This window comes from Piliocolobus tephrosceles, unplaced genomic scaffold, assembly GCF_002776525.5.
Source record: "Piliocolobus tephrosceles isolate RC106 unplaced genomic scaffold, ASM277652v3 unscaffolded_39974, whole genome shotgun sequence".
NCBI classification, from domain to species: domain Eukaryota; kingdom Metazoa; phylum Chordata; class Mammalia; order Primates; family Cercopithecidae; genus Piliocolobus; species Piliocolobus tephrosceles.
In genome coordinates this window covers 1-11,631 of record NW_022324280.1, presented here as the reverse complement: position 1 = coordinate 11,631, position 11,631 = coordinate 1, and the positions used below count along the sequence as shown (strand labels likewise).

The window sequence follows — 11,631 nt, the reverse complement described above, 5'->3', positions numbered from 1 at the left end:
CACACACACACACGTGTACAGCTGAGACACAGCCCACTCTAGTGCAGTCTAGCCCCCGTCACTGAGGGAAAGGCGCAGCACTGTGGGGCCATAGGAGCGGCAGCTGGACACAGACCAAGGCCTTGGCAAAGGCCCAGGCCACTGGCTGGGCATGAAGGTCAGAAGAGGGCAGGAGGGGCTGGGGGCACTGTGCCTGTTGGGCCTAGGTGGGCACATGCTGGGCAGGAGAGGAACAGCCCGGCACCTCACACAGGAAGGGGTGGGGGCAAAGGCAATTTCTGAAGGCCAGGGCAGGGCCACCGCCCCAAGAAAAGCAGAGCAGGGCAAGAACGGACATGGGGCTCGGAGCTGAGCAGGCCTGGTGGGCCCCAGGAGGGAGACACAGAGGACCTGGGGTTCTCGAGGCTGGCAGGGGCCAGAGATGGAGCCCCAGCTGGGATGCCATCCTCCTTCCTGGGGGCCCACTCTGCCCAGCCCCTGCAGCCTAGCACAGCTTGGGGCATTGGATAGAACTGGGAGAGAGCAGGCCAGAGGGCTCTCACTGAGGCCCCTGCCCCCAAATGCCCACAGCCTGGGGAAAATGAGCAGGTAGATGGGGGGGCAAGTGGAGCCCCAGCCACACCCACACAGTGCACACAGCCTCACCGGGGCCGGCGGGGGCAGGAGGCTCGCCACCCCTGCTGTGGTTTCTCAGAATCATGGGTCCTTCCAGGGAACTCAGCATTTCCTCCTCACCCTCCCACACGGCACCTTTCCCCAGGGCCACAAGCAGGGCATGGGGGCTTTGGACAGCCTGGGAACAGGACACTCACACCCAGCCTGGATTCCCTGAGCCTCACATCACAGCCCTCCAGGGCTCTGACAGCCAACAGCCCTTCCGGGGTCTTCCACACGTGCTGAGCATCCCTCTGAGGGTGCCAGGCCTGACAGCCCCTCTCCCTCCACAGGACCACCAGCCCTGGGAACCCGGGGTCCTGGGGGCAGGGTCCCAGTGTCTCCCTCCCCAAAGGTTCTATACACCCCTCCCCTCCCCGGTGGCCACTCCATGCATGCTGGCCTCCAGGGACAGGCAGGCCAACGGTGTGAAGGAAATCATCTCGCTCAGGCCTGCAACCAGGGACAAATGCCACGGGAGCCTCCAGGAAGGCCACCGAGCCCGAGCCCAGCCTTCATGTGCCCACACCCACCCACGGCATAGATGGGTCATGGCGTCCCCAGCCTCCAGCAGCTGCAGGGACCTTGCAGAGCCACCAGCCACCTCCGCCCAGCTCCCTGCCAGCCCCTGGCCAGGCCCCCGCCTGTGTGTGCTTGCCTTGAGGAGCAGCCCAGCTGGGGACCCCCGGCTGCAGGACGGTGACCTGGGAGTACAAGGTGAGGCCACCGTGCAGGGTGCCAGCTCCAAGCAGGTCATGGGGACGAGGGCTGCGGCCATCAGGAAGCCCTGCATGCACACCTTGGACACACGGCCCCTGAGGGCCAGTTCACCTTAGTGCGCCTCATTCTCCTGCACAAGAGAGCCCCCATCCTTTCTTCACAAGGCTTTTGTGGGAGCGGAGGTGGCATTGCCCAGTGCCTTCTCCCTTTCCCAGGCAGCGGGACCCCGAGTTTGCTGACCGGCACCACCAAGCCCAGGCAGGCATCAAGAGTGAGAGTCTGGGAGGGGGGCAGGGGCCCCGGGGTGGGGACTGAGAGGGCAGAGAACCTCCCCCAGCACTCGGCGTGCGTCCGTAGTGAAGGAGTGTCACCTGAGCCCCCGCTGTTGCTCAATCGACTTCCCAAGAACAGAGAGAAAAGGGAACTTCCAGGGCGGCCCAGGCCTCCGGGGGTTCCCACCCCATTTTTAGCTGAAAGCACTGAGGCAGAGCTCCCCCTACCCAGGCTCCATTGCCTGGCATAAAAATAACCACCATGGTTACTGATCATCTGGGAGCTATCCAGGAACGCGACAGGGAGCCGGATGGGCCACACCAGCCATAGGCACCACATGGAGAACCCGGCACTTCAGGTATCCCAGGCCACAGGGGACCCAGTCGAGGGGCTGGCCCAGGCCACAGGGAACCCAGTCGAGGGGCTGGCCCAGGCAGCAGTGAGGGAGCGGCTGCCTGGGCCCCTGACCGGGAGGGGACTCCTGGGCCACCCTCACAGCATAAACCAAGCTTCTTGGTCACTGCACGGACTCTAGGCACCCCTTCCCCGCGTGGGGACACAGGAAAGCTAGAAACAGCCTCACGCCAACCTGGAGAAGGCAAGGGCCTGGGACAGAGCTGGGCCCAAGACTAAAAAGGTCAGAGGCCCCACGCTGGGCAGGGCTAGGCTGGGTGCAGACTGCCACCCCCAGGACAGGGACAGCCAGCCCAGAGCTGGGAGGGAGGGTGGGTAGGCGGCAGCAGGGATCTGTCCTGAGCTGCACTGCATGACTGGCGGATCTGGGCAAGTCGGAGGGGGATGGACTGAGTGGACTCGACAGACAGGGACTGAGTGGGGCTTGGCTGAGTGGACTAGACAGGCAGAACAGACTGAGCTGAGGCAAGCTGGGTGGGCTGAGAGGGCTACCCTGTCCCTTTAGAGGATAGGCTGGCCAAGCTGAGCTGTACTGAGCCAGGGCAATCGGGGCTGGCCCGGGCCAGGTGGGTTTAGCTGAGTTGAGTGGGTGGACTGGGTAGAGTGAAATGATCTACCCTCAGTTGAGCCAGGTTTGAGCTGGGTTATTCTAAGCCCTAAGTTGGACTGAGCTGGGCTGAGCTGGACTTATCTGGGGGGCAAGGCAAAATCAGGCTGAGCTGAGGTGGCCTGCACTGAGTGGTCCAGGATTGGGTTAAGCTCAAGTAGGCTGACCTGGACTCGACTGAAATAAGCTGGACCGACACAGGAGTAGGGACAAGCTACAGTTCTCTACCTAGGATACAAGGGGTGTTCGTGGACTATCTAGACTGAATGACACCAAGCTAGGGTATTACCTGCTGAGCTTACCTGAGCTGGCCTGGGCTTAGCAGGGCTGCACTGAGCCGGGCTGAGCTGAGCTGAACAGACCTGAGCCAAGCTTAGCTGGTTAGGCTAAGTTGGGCTGAGCTAAATTGGATTGAGCTGAGGAGGGCTAGGCTGGATGAGAGACCTGATGATGGACAGGGTTAAAAGCTGGAGTGAGCAGGGCTTAAATTATTGAACTAAATTGGGCTGGGGTGATCTAAGTGAGTTCAGCTGGGATGAGCTGGGCTGGGCTGAAGTGTGCCAAAGTGAACTGGGCTAAACTAGGCTCACCTGAGTGGACTAAGCTGGGCTGGGCTCAACTGGGTTCAGCTGAACTGTGCTGGGTTAGACTAAACTGGGTTCAGCTGGGCTGAGTCAAGCTGAACTGGACTAAGGTGGCCTGGCCTGGCCTGAGCTGTGATTGGAAGGGCTGAGCTGAGCTGAGCTGGGATGAGCTGGACAGACCTGAGCCAAGCTCAGCTGGTTGGGCTAAGCTGAGCTAAGCTAAATCGGGTTGACCTGTGGAGGGCTAGGCTGAGTGAGGGATCTGAGATGGACAGGGTTAGAAGCTGGACTGAGCTGGGGTTAGATTGCTGAAGTGAGTTGAGGTGGGGTGAGCTAAACTGGATTTAGCTGGGATGAGCTGATCTGAGCTGGGCTGAACCAGGCTAGCCCTGAGTGGGCTGGGCTGGGCTGGGCTAACCTAGGTTCCGCTAGGCTCATATGCACTGGGCCAAGCTAAAGTGAACTGAACTGAGCTGAGCTGCGCCAAACTGGGTTCAGCTGGGCTGGGCTGAACTGACCAGAAGCGGACCTGGATGGGCTTAGCTGGGCTGAACTAGGCTAGCCTGAGCGGGCTGAGCTAGGTTGGACTGGGGTGGGGTGAGGTGGGGTGAGCTGAGCTGAGCTGGGCTGGGCTAGGCTAACCTAACCCAACCTAACCTGGGTTCAGCTGGCCTAGGTTGGGCTGGGCTGGGCTAAACTGGGTTCACCTAAGATGTGCTAATATGGGCTGGGCTGGGTCAGGTTGAGGTTAACTGAACTGGGCTGACCTGGGCTGGGCTCAATTGAGTTCACATGGGCTGGGCTGGCCTGGTCTAAACTGGGTTTGGCTGGGCCAGGCCAACTGGACTGACGTGGATGCAGCAGAGCTGAGCTGAGCTGAGCTGGCCTGGCTGGGCCTAAGCTGTGACTAGAAGACCTGGGCTGAGCTGGACAGACCTGAGCCAAGCTTAGCTGGTTGGGCTAAGCTGGGTTGAGCTAAATTGGGTTGAGCTGGGGAGGGCTAGGCTGAGTGAGTTAACTGAGATGGACGGGGTAGAAGCTGGAGTGAGCTGGGCTTAGATTATTGAACTGAATTGGGCTAGGGTGATCTAAACTGGGGTCTGCTGGGATGAGCTGACTGGGGCTGGGCTGAAATAGGCTAGCCCTGAGTGGGCTGGGCTGGACTAACCTAGGTTCAGCTGGGCTCATATGGGCTGGGCCAGGCAAAAGTGAACTGAACTGAGCTGAGATGTGCTAAACTGGCTTCAGCTGGGCTGAACTAAGCTAGCCCAAGCGGGCTAAGCTAGGTTGAACTGGGGCGAGCTGGGCTAACTTAACCTGGGTTCAGCTGGCCTAGGTTGGGCTGGGCTGGGCTACACTGGGTTCAGCTGAGATGTGCTCATATGGGCTGGGCTGGGTCAGGTTGAGGTTAACTGAACTGGGATGAGCTGAGCTGGGCTCAACAGAGTTCACATGGGCTGGGCTGGGCTGGGCTGGCCTGGCCTAAATTGGGTTTGGCTGGGCCGGGCCAACTGGGCTGAGGTAGATGGAGCTGAGCTGGCCTGGCTTGAGCTGTGACTGGAAGACCTGGGCTGAGCTGGACTGTCCTAAGCCAAGCTTAGCTAGTTGGGCTAAGCTGGGTTGAGCTCAATTGGGTTGAGCTGGGGAGGGCTAGGTTGGGTGAGGGACCTGTGAGATGAACAGGGTTAGAAGCTGGACTGAGCTGGGCTTAGATTGCTGAACTGAGTTGAGCTAAACAGGGTTTAGCTGGGATGAGCTGATCTGGGCTGGGCTGAACTGAACTGTGCCAAAGGGAACTGGACTGAACTAAGCTAGCCCTGAGTGGGCTGGGCTGGGCTGGGCTAACCAAGGTTCAGCTGGGCTCACATGGGCTGGGCCCGACTAAGATGAACTAAAGTGAGCTGAGCTGTGCTAAACTGGGTTCAGCTGGGCTCATATGGGCTGGGCCAGGCTAAGGTGAACTGAACTAAGCCGAGCTGTGCTAAACTGGGTTCAGTTGGGCTGGGGTGGGCTGAACTGACCAGAATTGAACTGGGCTGAACTAGGCTAGCCTGAGCGGGCTAAGCTAGGTTGGACTGGGGTGAGCTAGGTTGGACTGGGGTGAGCTGGGCTGGGCTGGGCTAGGCTAGGCTAAGCTAACCTAACCTGGGTTCAGCTGGCCTAGGTTGGGCTGGGCTAAACTGAGTTCAGCTGAGATGTGCTAATATGGGCTGGGCTGGGTCAGGTTGAGGTTAACTTAACCGGGCTGACCTGAGCTGGGTTCAGCTGAGTTCACATGGACTGGGCTGGCCTGGTCTAAACAGGGTTTGGCTGGGCCAGGCCAGCTGGGCTGAGGTGGATGGAGCTGGGCTGGACTGAGCTGGACAGACCTGAGCCAAGCTTAGCTGGTTGGGCTGACTAAGCTGGGTTGAGCTAAATTGGGTTGAGCTGGGGAGGGCTAGGCTGGGTGAGTGACCTGAGATGGACAGGGCAGGAGAAGCTGGAGTGAGTTGGGCTTAGATTATTGAACTGAATTGGGCTGGGGTGATCTAAACTGGGTTCTGCTGGGATAAGCTGATCTTGGCTGGGCTGAACTGAGCAGAGCTGAACATAGGTGGGCTGGGCTAAACTGGGCTGAACTGGGCTGCTGGGCTGGACTGGGTAAGCTGGGCTGAGCTGAGCGAGGCTAAACTGAGTTGGGATGGGCTAGGCTGGGCCAAACTGGGTTCAGCTGAGATGGGCTAATATGCGCTGGGCTGGGTCAGGCTGAGCTCATCTGAACTGGGCTGTGCTGGACTGGGCTGAGCTGGACTGAACTGTATTCAGCTGGGCTGGCCTGGGCTAAATGGAGTTCAGCTGGGCTGGGCTGGGCTGAGCTGAGTAGGATTAGTTGAGCTGGTCATAACTAGATTTAATTAGCTAGGCTAGACTTAGCTGACTAAGCTGGTCTGGACTGTATTCATCTGTGTGAAGTTGGGGTGAGGTGGCTATTTTAAGTCCAGCTTTGCTGAGCTAAACTGGACTGGGCTAAATTGAGCTGGACTGACCATTCTCACCTGGCTGACTAAGAGGAGCTGAGACAGAAGCAAGCTGGTTGAGCTGGCTGGACTGAAATAAGAGTTTGCTGCCTGCGAGGGGAGGTCCTGGGCTGACCTGGGCCAGGCTGAACCAGGTTGGCCTAAAGTGCACTTCGGAGGGTGACACCTGCAGTGGGCCAGTCTCAGCTGAACTTGGCTGTCCCGGTGGGCAGAGTGGGACTGGATACTATGATTTTCGGGGTGCCTAGGGCAGACTTCAAGACCAAGCTAAACTGGGCTCCAGGGGCAGGATGGGCTGGCGACTTGGGGCTCCGGGCCAGGGCTCCGGGCCACGCTGTGCAGACCACAATGTCTGGGCCAGGGTTCTGTTGTGGGAGGGACTGCCCTTGGCATCAGGGCAAGTCTCCCCGCCCTCCCCTAGAGGTCAGGAGTAGGCAGAGCACCATGGGCGTCTGGCAGGTCAGGGGAGGGCTGCTGCATTGGGGAGATGGGGGCTCGGCACTCGAGAGCCCGAGGGGCTGAGACCACAGCCTCGGGGGATGGGAGTCGGGGTTGGAGGGCAGGCAGACCATCCACCATGAGCCCAGAGAGAGTGAAGGGGGAGGGCTCTGGTGTTCCACGTCCCATGGGGTCCCCGGGTTTCAGCCTAGGGGCATGGCCCAGTGCCTCTGCTTCTGAGTGCCCACGCTGCAGCGCCTTGATGGGGACGCTGGGGTCATCCTGGAGGCACCCTCTTCCTGAGCCCATCCTGAGGATAGTGGCTGAGCAACAGCTTCTGGTGGGGGAACGGCGGCCCTGGGAGGTGCCCTGGGCCGGGGGCTTGTGGGGATAAAGGCCCGAAATGAGCCTGGCCATCTGGATCCCTGGGCTGCCACGGGGTCCCTAGCTCCTCCATCCAGACCCCCAGGCCGGATGGGCCCTGGCCCGAGGCTGGCACTGACTAGGTTCTGTCTTCACAGCCTCCATACAGAGCCCCTTCGTCTTCCCCTTGATCCCCTGCTGCAAACACATTCTCTCCAATGCCACCTCCGTGACCCTGGGCTGCCTGGCCACGGGCTACTTCCCGGAGCCGGTGATGGTGACCTGGGACGCAGGTTCCCTCAACAGGAGCACTATGACCTTACCAGCCACCACCTTCACGCCCTCCGGTCACTATGCCACCATCAGCTTGCTGACCGTCTCGGGTGCGTCGGCCAAGCAGATGTTCACCTGCCGTGTGGTGCACACTCCATCGTCCGCAGACAAAGAGGTCAACAAAACCTTTGGCGGTAAGAGAGGGCCAAGCTCAGAGACCACAGTTTCCAGGAGTGCCAGGCTGAGGGCTGGCAGAGCGGGCAGGGGGTGAGTGGGAACACCCAGCATGCTTGGGGACCCGGGCCAGGAATGTGGGGACAAGAGGGAGGGTGCACAGAGCCCAGGGAGGCCAACAACCCTCATGACCATCAGCTCTCCCCCAGTCTGCTCCAGGGACTTCACCCCACCAACCGTGAAGATCTTACAGTCATCCTGTGATGGCGGTGGGCACTTTCCCCCGACCGTCCAGCTCCTGTGCCTCATCTCCGGGTACACCCCAGGGGCCATCAACGTCACCTGGCTGGAGAACGGGCAGGTCATGGAAGTGAACTCGCCCACCCCTCCTGCCACGCAGGAGGGTGAGCTGGCCTCCACACAAAGTGAGCTCACCCTCGCCCAGAAGCACTGGCTGTCGGACCGCACTTACACCTGCCAGGTCACCTATCAAGGTGAAACCTTTGAGGACAGCACCAAGAAGTGTGCGGGTACGTTCCCACCTTCCCTGGTGGCTGCCACAGAGGCCAGAGAAGGTGGCGGGCGGGCCTCACACAGTCCTCCGGTGTACCACAGATTCCAACCCGAGAGGGGTCAGTGCCTACCTAAGCCGGCCCAGCCCGTTCGACCTGTTCATCAGCAAGTCGCCCACGATCACCTGTCTGGTAGTGGACCTGGCACCCAGCAAGGGGACTGTGAATCTGACCTGGTCCCGGGCCAGTGGGAAGCCCGTGCCCCAGGTCACCCCAAGGGAGCAGAAGCAGCACAATGGCACGTTAACTGTCACGTCCGTCCTGCCGGTGGTCACCCAAGACTGGATTGAGGGGGAGACCTACCAGTGCAGGGTGACCCACCCCCACCTCCCCAGGGCCCTCGTGCGGTCCACGACCAAGACCAGCGGTGAGCCACAGGCAGGCCAGGGTCGTGGGGAGGAGGGAGGGAGCGAGCGAGCGGAGCCTGGGCTTGACCCCACGTCTGACCACAGGCCCGCGTGCTGCCCCGGAAGTCTATGTGTTTGCAACGCCAGAGAAGCTGGAGAGCCGGGACAAGCGCACCCTCGGCTGCCTGATCCAGAACTTCATGCCTGAGGACATATCGGTGCAGTGGCTGCACAACGAGGTGCAGCTCCCGGACGCCAGGCACAGCATGACGCAGCCCCGCAAGACCAAGGGCTCCGGCTTCTTCGTCTTCAGCCGCCTGGAGGTGACCAAGACCGAATGGGAGCAGAAAGACGAGTTCATCTGCCGTGCAGTCCATGAGGCAGTGAGCCCCTCATGGATCGTCCAGAAAGCGGTGTCTGTAAATCCCGGTAAATGATGCACTCCTGCCTCCCTCCCTCTCAGGGCTCCATCCAGCTGTGCAGTGGGGAGGGAGGCCAGACCTTCTGTCCACTGTTGCAACCACCCCAGGAAGCCACCCCCAATAAACTGTGCCTGCTCAGAGCCCTGGGTACACCCGTTCTTGGCAGCGGGCAGGGCTGTGGGCAGGGGCATCTTGGCACAGAGGAATGGGCCCCCCAGGAGGGGCAGTGGGAAGAGGTGGGCAGGGCTGAGTCCCCCCAGGAGAGGTGGTGGGAGGAGGTGGGCAGGGCTGAGGCACCGTTTCATCCGTTTGTCTTCGTGTCAAGGGTATTTGTCAAACAGTGTATCTGCAGGGACTCATCACAGATACCCTGGGCCCTCTCTGCCCCTACTCTGGGTTCACCCCCTCCAAGGAGTCCAAAGACCCACGGGAGGTCCTCAGGGAAGGGGGCAAGGGAGCCCGGCCGCCACGGCCCTCTCTCTTGGGGACTTGGCTTCTACCCCCCTGGACAGGAGCCCCTGAACCCCTAGGTGTAGATGGGCACACAGGCCCCTCCAGGTGGAAAAACAGCCCTAAGTGAAACCCCCACACAGGCACACAGGACCCCATACAGCCCTCCCCCAAGTCTGTGCCACTGCGGTTCGCCTCTGCCCTGCCCCGCCTTGCAGAGCCCCAGCACAGGGGCCAACGGGGCCGAGCCCACTCACACCCCACAGCCTCCACCACCCTGCCCTGTGGGCACACCAGGCCCAGGTCAGCACCCAGGCCCCTCTCCTACTGCCCCTCCCCTGCCCCTCGGTCCATCCTGAGTCGGCCCCCAGGGAACTGCCAGCCTCACACACCCAGTCACACCCAGTCACGCCCACTCAAGGCACAGTTGTGCATGTACCAGGCCCCATAGCAACTCCACAGCGCCCTGCACCACCACCAGGATGCCAAAGGCACCCCACACATGGTCACAGGTGGCCCACACTCCGCCTCCCATGCTGCCTCCAGCCAGGCTACTCCCAAGCACCTCCTCTGAGTCATACCTGGGCCACTGGATCCCAGACAGAAATGGAGGCCTCACATGGTGTCCTCCAGTCCAACCCTCCCTGTCACCCTGTCAAACACAGGATGGATGCACCCCAGGACCTGGGCTCCATCCCACTCCCCCTCTCACCCACACCAGAATCCCAGAGCAGGCTACATGCCCCTCCCAGGCCTCAAACCCACGGGTGCATCTGACACCCCCAATCCAAACGCTCCCCGTGGTCATGCATACCAAGTGCACAGCACCCACCAAATCCACACAGAAACACAGGCGCTGGGCACCCCGTGAGCACAAAGCCCCTCCATGTCTGAAGACAGTCCCTGCACACCGCCACAGCCATGCACTCACCTTCACTCATCCCGGCCCATCTGCACCCAGCTCCGGGCCGGGAGCAGCAGAAAGAGGTGTAAGGGGCCGAGGCTGGACCTGCGCCTGCTGGTGGCCCGTGACCAGCAGGCAACTCAGGGCATTGGGGAAGGGAGTGGAGGGGACCCAGGGCAAGAGGAGCCAGAGGGACCAGGCTGGTAGGCGGGGCCGGGCCAGGGTAGGGCCAGGATAGGGCCAGGAGGCCGCTCTGGACTCCCACAGGCCTGGGCTCATAGTCCACACCAGGACAGCCCCTCAGAGCACCCACGCAGTGAGTCCCAGGTCTTGGGAGCCAGGCTGCAGAGCTCACGCATCCTCCCGAGAGCCCTGAGTGAGGGGCCACTCCTGTGCCAAGGTGCTGGGTCCTTCTCTGGGGAGGCGGTGGGGTCTAGAGAGAGGAGGAGTAGAGGTAACCCGAGAAGCCGTAAGGAGCAGAGGGAAAATGGGGCCAGAGTGGGGGCCCACAGACGAGAGGTCAGGAGTGGTCAGCCTGGTCCTGGGCTGTTGACTGACTCGGGACCTGGGTCCCCACCCTCAGGGTTGGCTGGCGGCTCTGCGCAGTCGCAGAGGGCCCCGGATAGGGTACTCTGCCACTCCGAACAGCAGCAAGGGCTGCCGAGAGCAGCAAGGGGCTCTGTCCCCGACCACCGCGGCCACTGTGGAGCCGGGAGGGCTGACTGGCCAGGTCTCCCAGAGCTGGACGTGTGCGTGGACGAGGCTGAGAGTGAGACACTGTGGACGTGGACTGGCCTCTGCATCTTCGCCACACTCTTCCTGCTCAGTGTGAGCTACAGCGCTGCCATCACACTCCTCACGGTGGGCACCCACCTCCAGGGGCCAGGCCAGGGCAGGGGGCTGGGCAGAGCCAGCAGAGCGCCCTGACCCACGCCCTCCCCTCAGGTGCAGCGGTTCCTCTCAGCCACGCGGCAGGGGAGGCCCCAGACCTCCCTCGACTACACCAACATCCTCCAGCCCCACGCCTAGGCCGCGGGCCACTCGCGCTCCACCAGGCCTAGCTGCTTCTCTGCCGGCACCTGAGCCTCCCTCGGGCTGTGCCCTGCCCTGGGTGGGAAAAGGGAAGAAGACAAGAAAAGGGGGCGCAAGGTCGCTACTGTGGGCTGATGGCCAGTGAATCTGAGCCCAGAGGGGCCCGCTCAGCCGCAAGGTTAAAGGTGCCGACAGAACCACCAGTCGCAGCCCCCACCCCAAAGCAGTGTCCGTCCCTTCAACGGAGTCATCGAGGAGGGGGTGGCTGCTGGCCGTTGTGAGCTCATCCCAGGCCCCTGGGTCTCAGGGTCACTCCCATTCTGACTGTACAGTCACCAAAAGCCAAGGAGGGCCCAGCACCCAGCCCAGGACACAGCTGAGTCTGCG

The 11,631-nt window shown here is 61.6% G+C and overlaps 1 gene segment (V, D, J or C); it reads left to right on the top strand.

The window, feature by feature from the left end:
- Positions 1–1,687: 1,687 nt before the first annotated feature.
- On the top strand, positions 1,688–11,562 carry LOC113223233. The segment is given in 7 exon segments: positions 1,688–2,005; positions 7,229–7,537; positions 7,727–8,047; positions 8,133–8,456; positions 8,542–8,865; positions 10,796–11,073; positions 11,158–11,562. Coding segments are annotated over 6 exon segments (1,524 nt in total).
- The last annotated feature ends 69 nt before the right edge of the window (positions 11,563–11,631 follow it).